The 21,695-nt window shown below is 42.2% G+C and overlaps 1 protein-coding gene across 4 annotated transcripts in view; it reads right to left on the bottom strand.

Annotated features, from left to right (window-relative positions):
- The window catches only part of exoc2 (exocyst complex component 2), a 66,589-nt gene extending 46,012 nt beyond the window's left edge, over positions 1-20,577 (bottom strand). For 3 of the 4 annotated variants that reach the window (XM_013134988.3, XM_013134989.3, XM_013134990.3), the window contains exons 1-4: positions 20,482-20,577; positions 4,665-4,823; positions 2,441-2,617; positions 1,866-1,992 (exon numbers count right to left, since the gene is read on the bottom strand). In XM_013134988.3, the coding sequence (XP_012990442.2) occupies positions 1,866-1,992; positions 2,441-2,617; positions 4,665-4,782 (422 nt within the window). In that variant the 5' untranslated portion in view covers positions 4,783-4,823; positions 20,482-20,577. The remainder of the gene's footprint in view (positions 1-1,865; positions 1,993-2,440; positions 2,618-4,664; positions 4,824-20,481) is intronic. The other variant, XM_010872422.4, reaches the window with a different exon arrangement.
- Positions 20,578-21,695: the final 1,118 nt, after the last annotated feature.

The raw sequence follows: 21,695 nt of genomic DNA, 5'->3' as shown, positions 1-21,695 counted from the left end.
AGACACAGTGGGTCAACATCTCCATTAGACACAGTGGGTCAGCATCTCCATTAGACACAGTGGGTCAGCATCTCCATTAGACACAGTGGGTCAGCATCTCCATTAGACACAGTGGGTCAACACCTCCATTAGACACAGTGGGTCAACACCTCCATTAGACACAGTGGGTCAACACCTCCATTAGACACAGTGGGTCAACACCTCCATTAGACACAGTGGGTCAACACCTCCATTAGACACAGTGGGTCAACACCTCCATTAGACACAGTGGGTCAACATCTCCATTAGACACAGTGGGTCAACATCTCCATTAGACACAGTGGGTCAACGTCTCCATTAGACACAGTGGGTCAACGTCTCCATTAGACACAGTGGGTCAACGTCTCCATTAGACACAGTGGGTCAGCATCTCCATTAGACACAGTGGGTCAACATCTCCATTAGACACAGTGGGTCAACACCTCCATTAGACACAGTGGGTCAACATCTCCATTAGACCCAGTGGGTCAACAGCTCCATTAGACCCAGTGGGTCAACATCTCCATTAGACCCAGTGGGTCAACATCTCCATTAGACCCAGTGGGTCAACATCTCCATTAGACCCAGTGGGTCAACATCTCCATTAGACCCAGTGGGTCAACATCTCCATTAGACCCAGTGGGTCAACATCTCCATTAGACCCAGTGGGTCAACATCTCCATTAGACCCAGTGGGTCAACATCTCCATTAGACACAGTGGGTCAACATCTCCATTAGACACAGTGGGTCAACATCTCCATTAGACACAGTGGGTCAACATCTCCATTAGACACAGTGGGTCAACACCTCCATTAGACACAGTGGGTCAACACCTCCATTAGACACAGTGGGTCAACACCTCCATTAGACACAGTGGGTCAACACCTCCATTAGACACAGTGGGTCAACATCTCCATTAGACACAGTGGGTCAACATCTCCATTAGACACAGTGGGTCAATGTCTCCATTAGACACAGTGGGTCAACACCTCCATTAGACACAGTGGGTCAACACCTCCATTAGACACAGTGGGTCAACACCTCCATTAGACACAGTGGGTCAACATCTCCATTAGACACAGTGGGTCAATGTCTCCATTAGACACAGTGGGTCAACATCTCCATTAGACACAGTGGGTCAATGTCTCCATTAGACACAGTGGGTCAATGTCTCCATTAGACACAGTGGGTCAACATCTCCATTAGACACAGTGGGTCAATGTCTCCATTAGACACAGTGGGTCAACATCTCCATTAGACACAGTGGGTCAACATCTCCGTTCGACAGATACGCCGTTGCATGAGCGTTTGAATGTGTACCAGTTGCCCCGGGCATGGAGGGTCCACGTTCCAGGCGGGGGGGGGGGGGCTGTCCTCCAGGGCCGCGAGCAGTTGCTTGCCCCCCCCCCACCTCCCCCGGAACTCTTGGCCCCTCCAACCTAAATAAACAGGCCCTGGAGTGTAGACATAGGAGAGGTACACCATACATTACAGTACAGGCTTGTAGACTTTGCCAGGCGTAGGAGGCCCTCCATTCAGCCCGTTGCAGTGGCCATGTGTGGAGGCTTCCCTTTCTTCTTTCTCTTTCCTGTCGGGCCATGTGCGGTGAGCTGCCCTCTTTCTTTTCAACTCTTTCCTCTCTTCTTTCTTTCCCTCGTTTAAACACAATTATGTTGTTTCCAGTGCCGAAGTGCAGCGCTTCCAGCCAGTTGAGCCATTGCTGCGTTGGCATAACATTTCAAACACCTCCACATGGAGATTGTTTGTTTCTATTTACAGACACAAACCATGACACAATGACTAAAGCATGTGTGTGTGTGTGCGTGTGTGTGTGTGTGTGTCCCTACTTGTCTACATCAATGCCCAGTGGATTGCTGGGTCGTAGGGACAGGGGAGAGATGCCTTTATTGCGGTCGGTTCTCATGTCATAGTAATTCATTTCATCCACCCAGACTGCAGACTGGTCCAGGATACCTGAAGCACAGACAAAACACATCGTCAGCGACAGACAGCCTGGATCACACACACGCAAACACACTCAACAACAGGAGATGGATCTCACATACACACACACACACTTAACAAGTGAACTTGGATCCCACAAACACACTCAACAACAGACACATGCACAGACACACACTTAACAACAGAAGTTAGAGCAAACACTCAGCAACAAAACCTGGCAGTTGCCTTTAACGGGGCATTTGATGTGTCCCCCAAATGGCAAAATCAAGGATTGCGTTGTTTTGTCTTGACAGCCCTCAGACTGACGTGTTATCGACCAATGTGGCCCCTCTTGGAAAATGTGAGAAAATACTGCCGCAATGTCAATAGAGTAAGAGTTTGTGGGGTTTCTATACGGAAGCTCCCTCTGCTTGGAGAACCGAGGGCAGCTCTAGTTCCTGATATGCTCGTATCTCACCAATCTTCTCAGCCTTGAGCAGTTTGAAGGAAACTGTGGAGGTGCCGTGACCACCCGATTTGGTGGTGACGATGATTTCCCCCTTATCGTCTTTGGCTGGGCCAACGCGACACACTATCTTACTAGCTGACATCCACTCCGCTGTCAGCAGGCAGTTGTGGCCACAAATGGACAGACCTGAGAGAGACAGATTGAGAACGATAGGGAGAAAGAAGGGAGAAAGAGAAGGGAAGAAAGGGGATAGAGGAAATAAGTAAGAGGGGAGAAATTAAAAGTGGGAGACGTCAGGCTAATACAATACAAAGGCACTGAGCAACAGGACATATTTCAGTGGCACACTGAGGTAAAAGACACAGTGCAACAAACAGCAGTTTAATAAACCTGTCATTCAGGGTCAAAGTTCAGTCCCAGTCAGTCCTCCGGGTGGCCCTGATAAGAGTTTGTCAGGGCGTCATCATCATGTCTACAAAGTGTTGTCACTTCACTGTTAAGTGGCTCATTACTGATCTATTTACTCAAATTTGACGCTCTCTCTCTCTCACTCTTATTTATCACTCTATCTGACCCTTCTCTTTGCCAGCGTAAACACTGGAGGGAAGACATAGATAAAAAGAGACCGACAGAGCCCGAACTGCATCTGCTTCATCAGTAAAGGGAACCCAACAGAGAATGACGTTTGTAATCAAACATCATAAAAGAATGTGGGAGTTGATCGACAAACAACCCTCGAAACAAACTGGGAATAATAATATGGTCATTAAATTAACGCAAATATCCTGCCACTGTTTGGAAAAGGATATGTTGTAGCAATCTAACATCTAATATGCTTATTCTGGGCTCTGGGGACATTAGCGGTCAGAAATACAAACGACTGGCCAGGACTCCGCCTGCCAAGCGAACAGTGGTGTGTGAGGCCCTTTCTCAGCGCTTTCAGCCTTCCTCTGTTCTCTTTTTCAGCCTTTATCTGCTCTCTTCCTTCAGATTCTCTCCTTGGTTCATTATTCAAAACAACACACAAAAATACAATTCAATTTATTTTTATGTACACTGCACACCAAATTTTCTAAACATTTTTTTACTATTTTAACTTTTTCAACAGAAAATATTTTTATCCACATCCTGTGAAACAGATTAACCTGTTTTTACAAAATACATCATAACAATAAAACACATCTCCTCCCAACAAATTTGCGATATACTATAAATATGTACTGTATATGCTGTATAACCTGTAGGTATATATTTTGTTTTTTATCTGTTACTTTACCTTTATTTCCAGGCAAGTACATAGAGCACATTTTCTACATTAGCCATACATATGTCTGAATATGCAATGGAGTTAAACAAAGCAAATGTATTCATTTATTTATTTTTATACATTCCAGCCATGGCAAAAAATATTTCTGAAATAAGGGTTTGTAAATGTTATGACACTGTTGATAATTAAGCTGACTTTGACATTCTCCTAAAAGATTTCCAACAAAGTTAATAGAACTGCTTTCTAGTTAATTAAACTGCTCTATTTAAGCCCACATATCATAACTAACTTTAATATTAGTTAAATTTTCAACAACATTGTTACATTTACAAAGATGCATTCAGTATGATTACGTTAAAATAATGCAATAGAATAATGTTCAGATGTATAAAATAATTTGTTTCAGCATGTCAAAACTTTCAAATGTAGACTAAAATCCATTATCCAGGGGGCATGAAATTGTGAATTGCACGTTTGGTTTCAAGAAGCAAAAGTAATGTAGGTTTATAAAAATGTGTTTTCCTATTCATAAAGTAATGAGAAGGTATTACTGGATAAACGGCAACAAACACTACATGTAATGTAAGCAGAGTCTGACCACGGCTAACTAGGGGTCCAGTGTGTACTCTGGAGGACTGCAGGCTGGCCCCATTCTGACCACGGCTCTGGGTAAATTAATTAAAATCTGTCAGTCTGACCACAGACGGGTCATAAAACTATGTACTCAAACTCATAGGCTGAGGCGAACCACATCAAAAAAAAAAGTATACACACTCCTAAACCCTACCTCTCTCTTTGTGTCTTTCACAGACACACAACGCGCACAGTACAAATGAGTAATACCAGAAAAAAAGTGCTAAAAGACTGTTTGCGAAACTTACACTAGATAAATATGGAAAACAATCGACCAAACATTCTAGAAAGTAGTTACAGTGTTTGTGTGTGTGTGTATAGTGAGCGTCTTACCAATGAGGTCCGCGGGGCCTGTACCCAGGTTCTCTCCTCGGATGGTGACCTTGGTCCAAGAGGTGCCCTCGTTGGGTGAGATGCCGGTGACCAGGGGGGGCTGTCGTGCACGAGACATGGCTCCGGTCAGGAGGGTCCAGGAACACAGGAACACTCAACCTAGGAATGAGAGCAAAGACAGGACACAGCACAGCATGTTTGTTAGCGTGATACAGGGCAGCAGAGAAACCCAGCTGTAACGCGCGCCGCTAACGACGAATGCCAAATGACTTAAACATGTCATAATTCATCACACAGATTAGAAACACTTTCAAGGCTTGTATTTCAAAGACTTTAGAGAAGACGCTTCAATTTCTATGCACACGAGGATGTGAAGGTGCTAGCGGAGACTGGGATGGAGGGACGGAGGGAGGAAGAGAGAGAGAACGGGAGGTTAAAGGAGGAATGTAAACCTTTGAGAAGGATAAATAAACCTGCTCTCCCTCATCGACTATACATAACCTGTCACACAAAAGCGTGTGTATGCGTGTGTGTGTGTTTAATACCACGAGGTAACTGACAAAGATCAGTCTGTAAAATAGAGCCTACATATCACCTGGCTGTGTAGTGAATCAATAAATTGCTGCCAGGGTTGGTTGAGGTCGAACAATCTACACCTCAGGCAGACCCATTCCTCCAAGGCTGGAGTTCCCAGGTAGCGGTAACAGAGCAGCATCAAGAGAACCTGGGGGGGGGGGGGGTATCATCTTCTCAGGCACAATATCATTGCGTCCATGTACATGTGCTGATGAAACTGAACAGGGGATATACGTTGAAATAGAACCCATTCCTTCCAGATTCAGCAGCACAAAAGCACCCGCCTAACCCATGGCGTGAACTGGACCTAGCCAGCTAGGCACGGGCCGATAGAACGGAGAGTCTACCAGGCCAGGAGTCAGGAAATCTCGTGAGTTACACGAGGCGCTTTATCCATCCCCCCCCGTGGCTCCCTGGCAGTATGTAGACTTCAAAAAAATATACTTTTGTCATATTTTTCCTTGTACTTGCCTTAATGGGTGCAAAAATAATTGTCCTGAAAACCCAAACTAAAAATACTAGAAATAAGTAAAGTAAATCATGAGAAATGCCAAATAAATGACAACTAACATAGCAGTTACATTGGCAAGCTAACTGCAGAGAAAATAAAGCATTAGTTCGTAAATGTTTAGGGGACTTCAAATTAGACATCCTTGGTGGTGCAGTAGAAAGATCAGCACACTACAAATCAAGAGTTGGAGAGTTCAAATCCCAGATAAAAACTATGTGATCATGTCAATTGTAACCATATTGTCCCTTTTGTGGAACAGCGTAAAACCTACCATAAAACCTTAACATACAACTACATCAGTCTACTTTTAGCAACTCCTGGGACCATGAAGTGACAGGAAATGCTCGGGGGCGACCCCGGAACTCATTGGGAACTAGACCAAACTGCCAAGGGACCCCAGTGATCCCTAAAGACAATGGGGGAAACCTGGGGACCAACTGGGCTCTATAGAAAACCTCTGGTGGACCATGACACAACGTCTAAAAACAATATCAACAGGGATGTCCCGGGGACTAACCTGGGGAGGTCCTAACAATGTGAGATGAATTTAGTTCAATTTGGTTTTAGGTCGGCGATGTTTGAAAAGTTCCAGTACAGACACGTGTGCAACTTCGTATGAAAACTCGCACACTGTGGTAGGTATGGGAAATGAAACCCGCGTGAGGAAAGTTACGTCACAGCCTTTCCACTAACTCTTGCTTCTGCGTGAGAGAAAAGCTAGCATTGTTACCAGACCTTGTGTTGTTGTTATCTGAGGTCTGGCAATGCCAGAATAGTTACAGACTGCATGTGGGGCAGCCAACTCAACTAGGCCTAATCCCTGGCCAACTAGATTAGGAGGCTTGGAAAATACAAAAGTAACATCCCCTCTGTACCGCATTTACTGGACAAGCCTGGATTTTTCCCTGCAATGTCAGACAGCTGCTGTGTACAGTCCGGTGACCTCCGACCCTGAACATCAGACTACGCAGCGGTCCGGACCGACCGCCATCAGTGCTGCGGTACATCAGATCGTTCCACCATGGGGCTTATTTAGTGCCGATCCCCCAACGCTACGTGTTTACCCATGAAAAAGGTTCGCCGGTTGAAGAGGTTGCCGACCCCTGTGACCGAGGCCTGTAAATGGAGTGTACCCTCAGGCAGTGTCCTAAAGGGGGGGCCCCTGAAACTCGGAGGGGACCAAACTCACATCGCCTAACTTAACATCCGCGGACTTCTGCTCGTCAGAGGAAATCTTGGGGCAGACGGATCTGACACGGACGACGATAAGAGGCTAAAAGACAAGCCCCGCGCCTGTCGTTCATCAGGCCCTTGTGTTAGGAGGGGGGTGGAGTTCAGGGGGGCCGCGCAGAATATAGAGGTGACTCTGTCTTCTTTTTCACTCGATTTTCACTAAATGCCTACAACTGTTTTTATTCCCCGTGTTGGAAATACGCATGCACACACACACACACACACACACACACGAGCACACAGAATGAAAGAGGGGCTGAGCAGAATGACAGCTCTGCTCGGTTGCGTGCGAGAGGCCCGAGCTGGCGCTGTGTGGTCTGTATATGAGAGAGTGTGTGGAGGGATCTGCTATGCGGAGGGGTTTGGGCAGTGTGTGTGTGTGTGTGTGTGTGTGTGTGGTCTGGGTGTGTGGTCTCTGGCTCGGGCCTGGGGAGAGCCTGCTGACGGCTGGGATGAGAAAAGAGCTGCTGTGTTTACTTTACTCTGGGGGCCTTGCATGGACGCGGGAACACTGCCCAGACCACTCCACTCTCTAACACACACACACGGAGAAAGGGGTTTCTTGCACGAGCCACAAGTCACAACCTAGTGGAACAACCCTGTCAGTGACAATTGAGTCATGTACAATTGTGAATCAACATTTTAGCCAGGCCTCGATCGATTATACTGTCAGGAGAAACGAAACGAGGCTGTGCTGAAAAAAACTCCCGACTTAGCCTAGTAAAAGCAACGCCTATTCGGGTTTCCATAGGTGGAACTGGAAAAAAGGTAAGATAAGAAGCGACGGTATTTGCACAACTGCACGGCAGAGTTTAATGGCAGTGTGTTTATTTGTGTTATTAAAATCCTCTAGGGGGCAATATAGGACTCTCTTTTGACTCCTGTAGCAGCAGCCTGCAATTAAAATCACCTCAAAACTAAAGGAAAGCTACAAATGCACATAGAAAACACATCAAAACAAGTTTGAACAATTTAAATAATTGTCATTCAGGCATTCAGTCATTTGTTTTTTTTTCTAGTACTTTTATTGTTAAATAGTGTGCTGCAATCAAAGGTATTTCTATTAATTGGGCACATATTACTGATGCTGAAGCATTATTTACATCTATCTAACACTATTCCTTAAGGACATTAGAATGGAATTCAACAATATTGAAAGATACAGTGCCTAGTAGGGAATTAAGTGTATTGAAAATTATTTGAATTGACCAGGTTTAATGTAAAATATGAACAGACTGCAGTGATTTGCATCATCTGGAACCTTTTGAAAAAGCAATGAGAACGACCCAGTTTGTGTGTGAGATTGGTCAGTCCACCGTGTTCAGTCATGCTGTCACAATTATTGTCATCAGTCCATTGGGTCCATTTGTTTTGAAAACAGTGCTAATGGACATATAGCCTCTTGATAGCTACGGGGTGCAATAAAACATTGTGTACATTTTTCAGACCTCAAATGTGGTCTTCTGGTGTGGTCCAAGCATTGTTGATGGCGATTGTGAGAGAAAAAACAAAAGACAAAATCCCTGTGACAAAAAAAACCCTCAGATAAACTAAATGGAAAACAGACTCAAGGAAAAATTCTCTGAAAAGGGGGAAAAAATAAAGCAATGAAAATGAGTTGATTATAATGTTGTTTGTGCTGCATGTGTTGTCTTTTCCTCATGGCAAATGGTCACAGATCGTTCTGCTGTGAATACACATTGTTCTCCACACCTAACAGACACAGGAATTTAAATTCTACTTTAGGGTTCTGAATGATCTGAGGAAAACATGTCCTTATGTGTTCATAGATTTGGGAGGTGGATAGAAAGTGCAGCTCTGTTTCCACCTCATTTTGTGGGCATGTGCATGTAGCCTAACTTCCCTCAGGAGCCAGGCCTATGGCGGCCTCTATCGATAGCAAGGCCATGCGCATTGAGTCTGTACGTAGTACTTATCTTTTAAACTATTATCAAACACTGTGTGAACAGAGCCCCAACACCAGCCTGCTTATGAGTCTTTTCTGTAGAATACTCTCAGAAAAACTTGCAAAACTGGCAAACGTGCATTGAACTAATGTGTTTAACAGGGGTGGAACGGCAGTGTAAATCAGTGATGCCTCACAACACATAAACCCAATCAAATGCCTTGCTTCGGAGGAGCTCCACTAGACCATTAGTTTAATTCCAACATTAAACGAATCTGTCCAGAACAAATCTAACCCTATATGAGGTAAACCATAGTTAGTGCAACCAGACGTTTTTTATATCATAAGATGTCAATGGTCACATGTCAAGTTAAGTAGGGAAGCTTTTCTGACAGACAGACCCTGTGGTTACTGAGTACTGTGGTGGAATAAGTGTTGATGCAGGACGTCTGGTTCTGAAGTCCTTCCGGCTCCATGTATCAACAAAAACAGGGAGGAAAAATAGCTAGTTCGGTAGCATCTAAAAAAACTGGCACCTGAAACATTTGACTATCACCAGCCACAGCACTTGTTCAACAGAGAGCACCATGTTAGTCACCAGGTTAACATAGTCCAAAACGGTATAGTCAGTGACTTTATATGCTGTCGGGGGTTTGTATTTTCATTTTATGTTAATGTTATTGCAACTAAATTGTTGTCACAACAACTGATGTAGGATTTTAACTAGGATCTTTCTATATTCACAGTCAGGGCCCTAATCATCTCTCACTCTCTGTCAAACCCTCTCTCACTCTGTCTACCTTTCAGTGCTAGCCCAATGTGCTTCGGTTAGAATTGGCTAAAACGTGATGAGGGATTTAAACAGAGTTGCCACTCTCCACCAGATTAATAGAACACTGCACAGCCCTTACCGCCAGTTGTCTAGTGAAATGTTAAGTTCTAATGGCTTTGCTAATGTGGGTGAATGTTAATGGGGCAATTGCAAAAAACGAAAACAATAAAACTATTATTAATAACTAGTTTAGAGGTCAAGAAAATAAACTGTGGTGCACGGCATGTTATTGTTATGAACTCATTATTACTGCATCATGTCAGGCCATTTATCACCTGTTTTATGTCCATAGCACCTAGCTCTGGTTCGACTAAGACTTGATATGGTGATCAGGAACTGAGCCAAGACCAGGGACAAGAGAGCTCTCAAGCTATAGGAAGCCGGCATGTAGTCTAAATTACATCCCACATTTCACTGTATTCCTTAGGGTGCACTACTTTTCACCAGACCTCTCTGGTAGTGACTACATAGGGACCAGGGTGGCATTTAAGACACGGCTTAGAATAGGCCGAATGAGGAATATCATTTTTCATAGGACGTTTATATTGTATATAAACTGTATACTTCAGAACAGATGAAAACCAAATAGGACTTACTAGGCCTTATACATTTCCAACAAACCACACACACCCCACCCATGTAGTGGAAGGGAAAACTATTTTGTAATATACATTTCAGGAAATCATACTTTCGAGCTGCAACCTTGCGAGGCACTGCATATGTACCTTATCGAAGGGAGCTCCCTAAATATTGCTCTGTGAGAAGCAGCGCACCTTGTAGGTTGCATTTTGACAACAAAGATAAGGTGAACTACAGGAAATTAAAATCTGGGATTTTTTTCATGAACTAATGTGTAGTCCTTTCACATGCATCCATGTTTGGGAGACAATGTTTCTGCTGTACAATAACATTGTGCAATGCAACTCTTTCTGGACATGGGTATGTTTTTACAATGTAGTGGTTAACAACTGACTGAAGTACTTCATAAAAGGTCCGCACAACTTTGTGTTCTGTACAGCAATATTTTTCTCAAAGATAATTCTGCATTAAAGCGTTTGATTACTCTTATTTGTTGGAAATAACTGTTTATTTAACTAACTAGCCAGCTGTAGAGATGTAGAGGCTTGTTTGCTTAGGTAGCAAACGTTTAATAACTTAACTTGGGCATGAATTAAACAAGTATTATTTAACAGTTTGTAGTAAGCTGTGCTTTGAAAATGCTAACACAATGAATATATAAAATTACGCAGGCCCAGTGCCACAGGGGCAAAGATCTGCCCCTCCAGATCAGTGCCCTCCCCAGTTTTGTTTCCCCATAAACACTACAAATGGTATAAGAATTAACATTTCTTGGCTTGCTGATAACATGTATTAATATATGATAATATACAATACCTATTAACCTATATATCTAGCCAAACATGAGGAAAATGTGTGCACAAACTTTTTAACATTAGGTTAAGGTCCTAGGCTTAAGTTTGCAAAATAATTTTAGCAACTGCTGGCTAATGACAAAATGGCTTAACAACAAGGTCTACTTCTGAGCTTGATTGAAGCATGCATTATTCCACAATTTAGTGTTAACTATACCGTTTGGAAGCAAGCACAAGGAACAAACGGGCTGTGTTAACGGGCTGTGCATATAGCCAACAATGTTAGAGCTGATATTCGAGTTTCCCTGTCCAGGAATGTCCACAGGCTAGGCAAATGAGCATAATCTCTGGGAAACTTTGTGATTGGTTGAACCCAGTGACCGGCAGGAACGAGGACCTCAGAGTCAGTGTGGTAGTGTTGTGTGTTTTGCTCCATTCATACGAAGACAAAACTTCACGGGAATCATCTCTAGGTCCATTGACGAGAACCAATGTGGAGGCTTGGTTCGCCTTATTCCATTCGGGTGCCTTTCATATCAGAAACAAAACAACACGGCATACAATCATGGCACGGTCAAACAGCTGGTGTACAGGCTTGGTATGAATAGGATACAAGGCACATTTCTCTCCCGGTTCCCTCTCATTCACCCTCTTGAATATTCTAAAAGGTCAATGCGCTGGACAGGAAGAAGGGTCCCAGGGAGAGGAGGGCCAAAAATGGGGGGGGTGGTATTCACACGAAAAAGAGATCCACTTACTGCTCTCAAATGTACAACTGAAGTGGTTAAAGTCATTGGTTCCTAACATTTCTCCCTCGGTCCCCTCCTGCTCCAGAAGGACCGAGTCACTGTGAGAAGGACTTGGGGGGTAGAGGAGGGTTACATGAGGTTAGATGTTGGTCAGAGAGGCGTCCATTTGGCTGTCAGGGGGATATCCCTGCTGGAGACAGCAATGAGCCCGGTTTACAAACAATTCTCCCAAACAAATCCTGACGTGCACTTTCCAATAAGATCTGTCCGACTTATCCTGAATTGATGTAATGCGTAGTCTCTGGACCTAGCTCTGCTCTACGCTCTTTCTTCTTGGATATCCATGTGGGAGTGACTGACAGGTGAGAGGGCCTTGCACTGAGAGTGTGTGTTTGATAGTCTGGCCTGACGCACAAAGGGACCCTTTCAGACCCCCCCCCAACACACACACACACACACAGCGGCACTGTGGCTCAGCATCAGGGCCGCTACCACACTAAGCCGCCCTAGTACCCCCATGCTAACACAGCCCCCAATATAAGACAAACACTCCATTCCATCAAAGATCCCCTCTGACTGAATGCACAGAGCAGGCCAAACATCCTGGCCCGGCTCTGACCGGCTCTGATCTCGGTTCTGAAAGGCCAGCAATTTAAGAAACCCTTCCTCACCTAAATCGCGCAGCAGAACTCAAACAGACTGCTTTGAACTGGCTCTCAGAGGCAGCCAGGCATCCTGGGAGCATGGAAAACATGGCCAATAATGGAACAGGCAGTTTTTGCTGGGATGGACTCTGACGCAATGTTTTGTATCAAATAAGAACCAGAAGATTGAAAACAAAGCGGATTGCAGACATTGTTCCAGTCAGATTAAAACCTCTTATCTACAATACAATAGAGACACTTCAGAAGCTATGTTGCATAAATACTTTGTCCCAGAGTCATGATACACATCCAAAGTACACTCGGGGGTAACTTGCTTCAGTTAAAGTTAATAAGAAGACTGGTAAAAAGAAATGTGTTGCACAATTTTCACCAGACAACTACTGGCTGGTTTTATTTATTTTATTCTTGAGGCAGGAATCCATCAAATAAGACCAGACTAGGTCCATCTTCGCAAAATAAGTAAACCGTAAAACAAGCAACCAAATAAAATCACTGATATGTTTTCTTTGCAGTGTTATTTATGTTTTTGGTCAACGCTTCTCAGCCAGTCCTAGATCAGAGAGCAGCCAATCCCAACACAGGACAGTTTGAAGCCAGTGAATCCCTACGCAAAACAGTGATGAAGTCCAGGAGAGGAGCAGACCAGAGCCACCAGGGATCTATCGTCTGGTTTTGGTTTGCTATTCCCTGTCTCCAATGGCTGGCTCTCTGTCTGTCTGTTTATGAGTCTTAAATTGCATTTGTAAGATCTAGCCTAATTTAAAGGCATACTTCAGGGTTTTGGGATAATGGATAATTTCCTACTTACCCAGAGTCAGATGAAGTAATGAATACCATTTGTACATCCCAGCGTGCATTTTGAGGAAAGTGAAATTTATATGGTTAGCTTAGCGCAATTTCTGGAAATCTTTAGTGGGTAATGGCTAGCTCCTTCCAAAAACTGGGAAATAGATCTACAGTGGATATAAAAAGTCTACACACCCCTGTTATAATGCCAGGTTCGTGTGATGCAAAAGAATGAGAACAAGATAAATCATGTCAGAACTTTTTCCACTTTTAATGTGACCTATAATGTGAACAATTCAATTGAAAAACAAACTGAAATCTTTCAGGGGGAAAAATGAAAAATAAAAACCTTACAATAACCTGGTTGTAGCCTATCAGCATTCTGCAACATCAGCAAAAACTTCCGGAGTAATATCATATTCAAAATGGCCAGGGGCTTACTGAGCCAGGTCGGGGCTGTTTGTATTGCCAATACATTGCAATATACAATATATTGCCTATTTGTTATTATTTATTTGATAAAATTCTAATAATAAATTATTCTAAATATTCATGAATAACATGCTCAATTATTTGAATAACTGAAAAAAGTGGTGTTGCTTACCACACAGAACTAAAATATAAACAACATGTAGCCTTGCTGAAATAAGAGATCCAAAACATTTTCCTATGTGCACTTTTGTGAAGCACCCAGGCTACTGTTGCAGTATTTACAGTGTCTCCCAGCTCAGCTATAACAAATAGCATTTAAAGAACACCTGATTCTAACTACCAGAAATATGTCGAACCAAATAATGAATAATCCATTTGGGATGATGCCTTGCTCGTCTGCTGAAATGCAGAGTTGTGCCGTGACAGACTCCAGCAACTCAAGTCAAGTTTAAATGCAATAAATGATTGTAAATGCCTCACATTGTCGAAAACAATCAACAATGGCTGTCATTCATAGTTAACAGGCTGTTTCATCCCACCCTATATTGCTAACTTTAATAGACCAATGCCTCAATCCATAGTAAACTAAAGCTGTTTTGCACTCATTCTGGAGCTGCAGAAACCTATGACTGCAGGCAAACACAGGGCTGAAGGAGAATATTTCACCCACCCTGTAATGGGCTACACAAAAATATTTTAGAATATAGGAAGGTTTGACTGCTTTTATAATAATCAGTAAGCTGATTAAATAAGAACTAATTAACAATAAAAGGGTAATCAAAGATGTGGCACCAAGCAAAAGTTTGTTTATTTTTATATTGTTTATCATTTGTTAAGTGATTTTGGGTATTATGAAAGGCGCTATATAAGTATAAGTTATTATTATTATTAAAAGTAGTAGTTACAGTAACTAATTAGCCTAATCTACTATTTAAACAGACCAGTCCAAACGACCATCAGTGAAAGTGATTTTATACATCAGGGCATTAAGTGGAATCTTTTAAATCCAAGAACAAGTAGCCTAATAATTGTTTGGGACCAACAGTCCTAGAGCCTAATGAAACAGGGTGGGTTCCATACGGCAGTAACGGTCACTAACCTTATATGACGTGTAAAACTGGGTTCTTTTAAGTCAATCTTTTTAAAGATACTGCATCGTATGGTCATCATGGTTTTTCTCTTTTAAATTCTCCTGCACTTTGGATCACAATTCACAATCAAAAACAAAATTCACACTTCTAAAGTGCATTATACCCACTAAAACAATGGTTAGGAAGTTTTTGCATGACAGCCTTATCGAAATACTGAATGAATTGACAGTCGAACAATCATTGCAGCCCTAATTATATTTATTTCAGGAATCTTGCTCTTTTGGTGCATAGAGATGTATAGAGAGACCTTAAAGTTGCACCGGTCTGAATCGCACAGCCCATTCCCTAACATATGCCCCAATGTGATAAATATAAAAACTGACAGGGGACAGAAAACGTGCTGTAATTGTGCTCCATATAAATCCATACATCAACAATGACAGATTGAGAAAATGCAATAGTTTTGTCATTTTATTTAATCATTATCAATTACTAAAGCTTTATAAGACTTTCAATGTACAACAGTCAGCTTAGGATTACTCTGAAGTTTTCCAAGCTTTACTAGAAGAGCTGACTACATGCCAAAGGTACCTTACCAAACCTAAAGGCAAAAAACGGCGATTGCGGCACACCGTTTGTTGAGTTCCTGTGCGCGACTTGTGCTAGCTAACATAACCACGATATCGCCTAAAAGCATGACTGTAGAGTTCTACTTTTTTGTGCATCTTCACGCAGTACAATCTTTAGACATACAAATGGCACAGATGAATCTGCTCTGGGTGAGAATGACATTATCCAAAATACCAAAGTATCCCTTTAAGCATATAGGCATCAATTTCTCCCCTCCGCATCCTGGCTAAATAAACAGAACAGTATAACGTGGGTGCATGAATGGAAGTTGATGTTTGCAGAGGGCTTAAAATGTGGAGCCAGGCAGCTAGAGGATGAGATGCCACAGGAGACAGGGTTTAAACTCTGGTAATGCTGTGTCACAAGTAAAGGAACTTTGTTGACATATCGAAACATGGATAATCAAAAGGAGCGTGAGAATTGGGAACTGGGAGGACTAAAACTAGGCCTAGGTCTCAGTTTTTCCTCCCAGAAAACCACAGAACAGACCTACAGCGTACAATATCAAAACTGCTCCTTCAGCCTAAATTGGTAACAAAACATTTATGACCAGACACATTGTCACTGTGACCAGAATATACGTTTGACGGTCAAAACTGTTACACATAAATAATATTTTCATTTCATAAAGAAATTCATAAAGAAAAGCGTCTGACGCGGGACTAACCTCCTACATTAGGTGACCCAAATGACCCAAAACTGCTAGCTCACACACTTCTAAACAGTCAATCAGTTTAGTTTTTAGTCTTTTCATGTTCACATCATTTTCAATTGTGCCAGCCCAATGTGTCATTACAGCCTTCGGTGACTGCTCCTTGTCTGAGTAGGATTGACAGTGCAGAGTGGCGGCAGAATGTTTAGACATGCATCTGCTAGTAGCTGGGGATCCAAGCTTTTCCCATAAATAGCCTTTTATTTACTTAAGAAGTATATGACGTTGAAGTGTGAAGTGCCAACTACAACCAAATCAACAAATCAGGTGGACAACGTATTGCTCTATAACACATCGTGGCCTGAATAGTTTTATCATTAGCTAGCTAGCAACATCATTTGAGGCATCTCAGGCGCTTTCTAAAACAGCACAACTAGCCGATGGGAATTCCTTGGTCGTGATAATGCTGATGATAGCTAATGTTTGTAAACTGAGCTGGCTTCGGGTGAGAACAATGAATGTAAATGTGAGCCAGTTAGTTAACGGAGGCCTACCTAGCTATGATTACACATTGATTTACGTTCCAGCTCTGAAATCTCTCAATTTATGATTTGTTCAAAAACAGTAAGGATTAAGGTAGGGTAAGGTTTAAGGTTAAAGTTAGAATAAGGGTTTAAGGTTAGAGTTAGAATAAGAGTTTAAGTTAGAGTTAGAATAAGGGTTTAAGGTTAGAGTTAGAATAGGGGTTTAAGGTTAGAGTTAGAATAAGGGTTTAGGGTAGAGACAAGCACTTGGCTAGAATTCTTAAACGTCAACTTTGATCGTTCAGCCTGTTACAAATGCAGGGTCAGTCCTCTCCACTGAGTCAACCAATCATATTAAGTTTTGCCTTCAGGGAAGATCCGCCCTCTGATAATCGGTTAAAGAACCTGATATACAGGGACAGTAATCTCAACGGCCTAAAGTGGCCAAAGGTAGTACCTTGTGCTGCAAAAGTCAGGTGATTAAACCGTAAGATCTCACTGGTGCAGCCCTAATAATCCTTCACCAATCACAACTGGGGCGTCGCCCCCAACGGGTGGCTGCCGTTAGAGAACTTCCACCATAGCTCTTCTCTCAGACTCCGGTCTGGTCTGTCTGGCTTGACCTGATCTGTCTGTGGTCTGACTACTTAGATAATTGACCCAGGGAAGGAAAAAACAGCAGATATTCAACATGTCAACAGGGACACTGGGATTACTGGGATGGGAAGGAGGGTTCTTCTAGACAGGTGGGGAAAAGAGGGTGGATTCCAAAAACATTACCCTTCAACCACACACACACACACAGACAGACACACACAGACACACACACACACGGAAACAACTTTTAAAGACTTTGAGTGAGAAGCTACCAGGGGGAGAGTGAAGAGAGAAAAAGGACAACAGGGTTGAGACAGAAGTGCCACTCAAATAACACTGCATCACCGCTGCCCCCCCCCCATCCGCTCTGGTTCAACCCACCCAGACTGAACCCAAGAGCAGCAACTACCGCTGAGAAAGTGCCACAATAATATAACCCACCGCCGCATTCCAACAAAACAAACAAGCAGGGCTACCAGGCCACCCAATATTTCCAATTAGAGCCCAGTGGAGGGGCAGGAAATGGCCCTGTGTCTCCCACAAGGAGGATGGTGGGAGTCAGAGCTAAAAATCTTTCCAACCACAGAGAGGCTAATCGACAGCTTAGAGCTGATTTCCTGAGATGTATCAATCCCAAGGGGTGTGTGTGAGCAAGTAACCGTATTCGTAAGTCTTTGCGGTTTCCAAACTCGAATTACCAGAGGTACTTTCTAAACTCTTGACACGGAATTTCTGCAATACTAAGTATGTTTGTAAGCACCGACATTGAAGCCGAAACTCTTAATTACCATACCGTTGTGTATGTGGGATAATACCTTGGTGTCACTCGCTAGCTCAAAGCAGACGGCTTCGCTTGCAGTGGGAACTCAAACTAACATTGAAGAACCATAAAGTATTTGAACTAAATGAGTCCTGGTATTAAGCAATCTACAAAAATAGTTACAGCAACCGCAAACAGACATAGCATGCCCATTGGCTCGAGTGATCATCATCTCATTCACCTTTTTTTGGAGCTGAAAATCGCAGATGTTGCCATTTGGATATTGCACATGTCAATATCATCATTTTGATTAGGCTATAATACAATAACTTGTGCAACACCCCAAATTTCGCAGGATTCGGTTATTCCAGTTGACTACAGCGATGATGGACAGAGGTAGTAGGCTACCTACAATACATGATTGTTAAACAAAGTTTGTGCCGTGTTTACATATTGTACAATATTATATTTTCGATTGCACTCTCATTAGGCATTATATATTTTTCCTGGGGTAATGTTTAATCCTTTGCCAAATAAACTAAACAATTATCCTCAATGTCAGTTGAAAATAAAAATGTTGACTGTGACCCTCAAACTGCAATAGGTACCACACTGTGGATTAGGCATATCGTTGCACTCCTAAATGAATGGCATTGTATTTTTGCTGGTTCTGTTATGTAACGCTGTGGTAATTATGTAATCTCACAGAAATTAAATTTTGTTTTGATCTCACTATATTAAACTCATCAAAGTAGTCTGTTCTCTAGAGTAGAGACTGAATTAAACACATGCTGAACATGATCTCAGATTCTTAGCCATGGCTTAAAAAAAAGAAAACAGACCCTTTAATGAAGCCCTCATAAGGGAAACACTGAAAAGTAGGCTATCTAAGTATATTACTGTTTGTCTTTATTTCCCTTTGTTGTTGAACATACTGTATTCTTAGGTGTGATAACAGCAGAGGGCTTAAGTCTCATTAGGTTTGTAATACCTTAAGCTGGAGAGCAGAAAGGGAAAGAGCTGCCTGTGCAGTCTCTCTTGCTTACCTAACTGCTCCAGCTGAAACAGCACACAGTGTGCAGTATTCACACACACACACACCCACACACACAACAACAACAAGGACCTGAGCTCTGACATTTTACCTCCGAGGGTAACACTCTGACCTGACATGAAAATCTGAAGAGCTCTTAAAACATTAGGCCAGTGCTTGCTTATCTGCCACACTTAAGCTGATTGTCATTTTGATGAAATCCAAGCATAAAAACATAGAACAATTAAATACAAGTAGACTGTATACAGAAAGTGCTTGCTTTTGCAAAGTCGATTTCAGGTCAAATGTCTGATAAAGCAATAAAAATGGATCCAATGAGACTAGGCAAGGTAACAGTGACCTCAAAGCTCTAATGTTAAAGATACCAGTTATGGATGGCAGAAAACACTGCCATTTGCTACTGTTTCAGTGCAACAGGCGCATAGCCTAACCAAATATCAATCATGACAAGCAAGCCAATATGAGTTGATTGTTGTGCAGGGGCTGGAACACTGTCCGAGTAGGACATTCCTGTTAGGCCATATCTGATGTAGTAATCATGCAGTTACCAACCATAATGAAAAACAAATAGCACTCTGCAGACTGGGTTTAATGCAACTAAGCTATAATGCAAGAAAACAGTTAATAATAATTTCACATTTTCATAATTACTCTATTATTGGCACACACTGTGAGAAGGTAAGAGTATTGAGGCTAGCCAGGGCAGAGCACCAATCAATAAAATAAAACAACATGGAATTGTTTTAACAGGCCTTTGTTTCCATTCCTATAGAGGTTGTTTGCATTTGCAAATGTATTTATATTTCATTAGATGGTATTAAATAGGCCTAAGCTATAGTATCAGAGTGGGTATTGGAATTTTAAGTGTTGACATGTAATTGGAAATGTGTTTTTCCATATTCAAACTCCCCCCTGCATTAGACAGCACAGAGAGGTTGGTCACAGCCAATAGATCAGTAATATCGAATCCAGTAAACAAGACTAGCGTGTTTTAATGTATATGGTGCGCCTGTGTGGTCAATGACCTCCTGCATTTCACATCTGAGTGCAACCGAAGAGAGCAAGTCCAGCGGTTATGTTTGACAGCACATCTGATATCTGACAGAAACTTTAGATACATTTGTCAATTAACCTAGCTAGATAAACATTTCTCAGGTACCTTTGCTACAATACCAATAAAAATTGTTAGACCGTAAATATGCAGACAATCAAACACACATGCATTACACCATGAATAGTTCACTTGTGGGGTAACGACCGTTATAGCTAGTTAGCTAGCTTGCTACATGTAGCAGGCTGACTTAGCTAACGCGGATATGTAAATAATAATCGGAGCTCGCAGCAAAGTGAGGCAAGCTAAGAAGAGTCTGACTCCATTCGTAAAGTAGAGATTTCGTATTTATGTGACAGTGTTATCAAATACATATATAACATAGGTTAACTTACAATTCAGAAATGTTGAAAGATGAATTCCAGTTAACCTTTTCTGAAATCAACTTCCAGGTTGCAACTTCCTGCAACGCCCAACTGGTGATGTCATCACGCAAACAGAGCCACACGTCCAACTGATCAGAACAGATCAGAAGCTGTTACACGACTGTAATTTCGATTGATGGTTCTTCAAAACATGTTGCTGGTATTACTTTAATATCAATATACTTTATATGATGTTATATGAGTTGCTATGTTTGATAAACTTCAGTATCAAGCACTGTTATGGTTCAGAGATGACAAAGGGAAACTTGAATGGCTGTTGTGAATTGTTTCCTGTTACTAATGTCCTCTCTAAAGGATGTTATGGCAAAATAAGTTATATAGCTAAACTGCAAGTTCATGTTTTGTTTCAAGATAGATGTGTGTGCACACACATGAAAGTGTGTGTGTTTGTGTGTGTGTGTTTGTGTGTGTGTGTTTGTTTGTGTGTGTATGTGCGTGTGTATGTGTTTATGTCAGGAGACCCAGCAGGGCGCGAGACAGAGTACTCCTGTTTATCTGCTGCTGAGGTCTCCCTAGTAGAGGTCTATGCCAGCTAAAAAGTGCATGAGTGTCCTGTGGCTTTCTCATTCTCAACATGTTGTTTCTGATTAGATCCTTGACTCTCAGGCTCTCATAACAAAGAGCCCTGGCCAAACCTTGCGATGGCAACCTTTTCTTTTCCTCGTAGGAAGTGATGTTCGTGATATAAAACTCAAACATCTTATTGTGCTGGCTAGTTCACACAGACCTGCCCAGTAACCTACTGCACAGCAAACATCCTACCATTATGCAACACTTCCAGGGAGCCGCCTGCCTGAGATTGACACATGTCTGGACTTTTTGCAGATGGTTTTCTGATGGAGAAAAAAATAGGTCAGCCACATACAATATATATAAACAACTATTGATTGTCTGTGTTAGCGCTACGTACTGGCCCAAAGCAGTAAAGTAAATGGATATCAATTTGTGATTGTTGTTCAGTTTGACAGTATTGGCCTTTGCTGCAGTTTTTTCTTCACTTTTGGGATTTTCTTCATTGTACCACTTAACAAAAATTAAACATGGCCAATTCAACACATGTTTTTTTCTTCAGTTTTGGCATTTGTTTTCTTATTGTATTGCTTAACTCAAATTAAGTGCAACTACAGTTTTTAAATATTTGTTTTACAATTCCTACTGAACCA

Source organism: Esox lucius, chromosome 8, assembly GCF_011004845.1.
Source record: "Esox lucius isolate fEsoLuc1 chromosome 8, fEsoLuc1.pri, whole genome shotgun sequence".
Lineage (NCBI taxonomy): Eukaryota > Metazoa > Chordata > Actinopteri > Esociformes > Esocidae > Esox > Esox lucius.
This window is presented reverse-complemented; position numbering and strand designations above follow the sequence as displayed.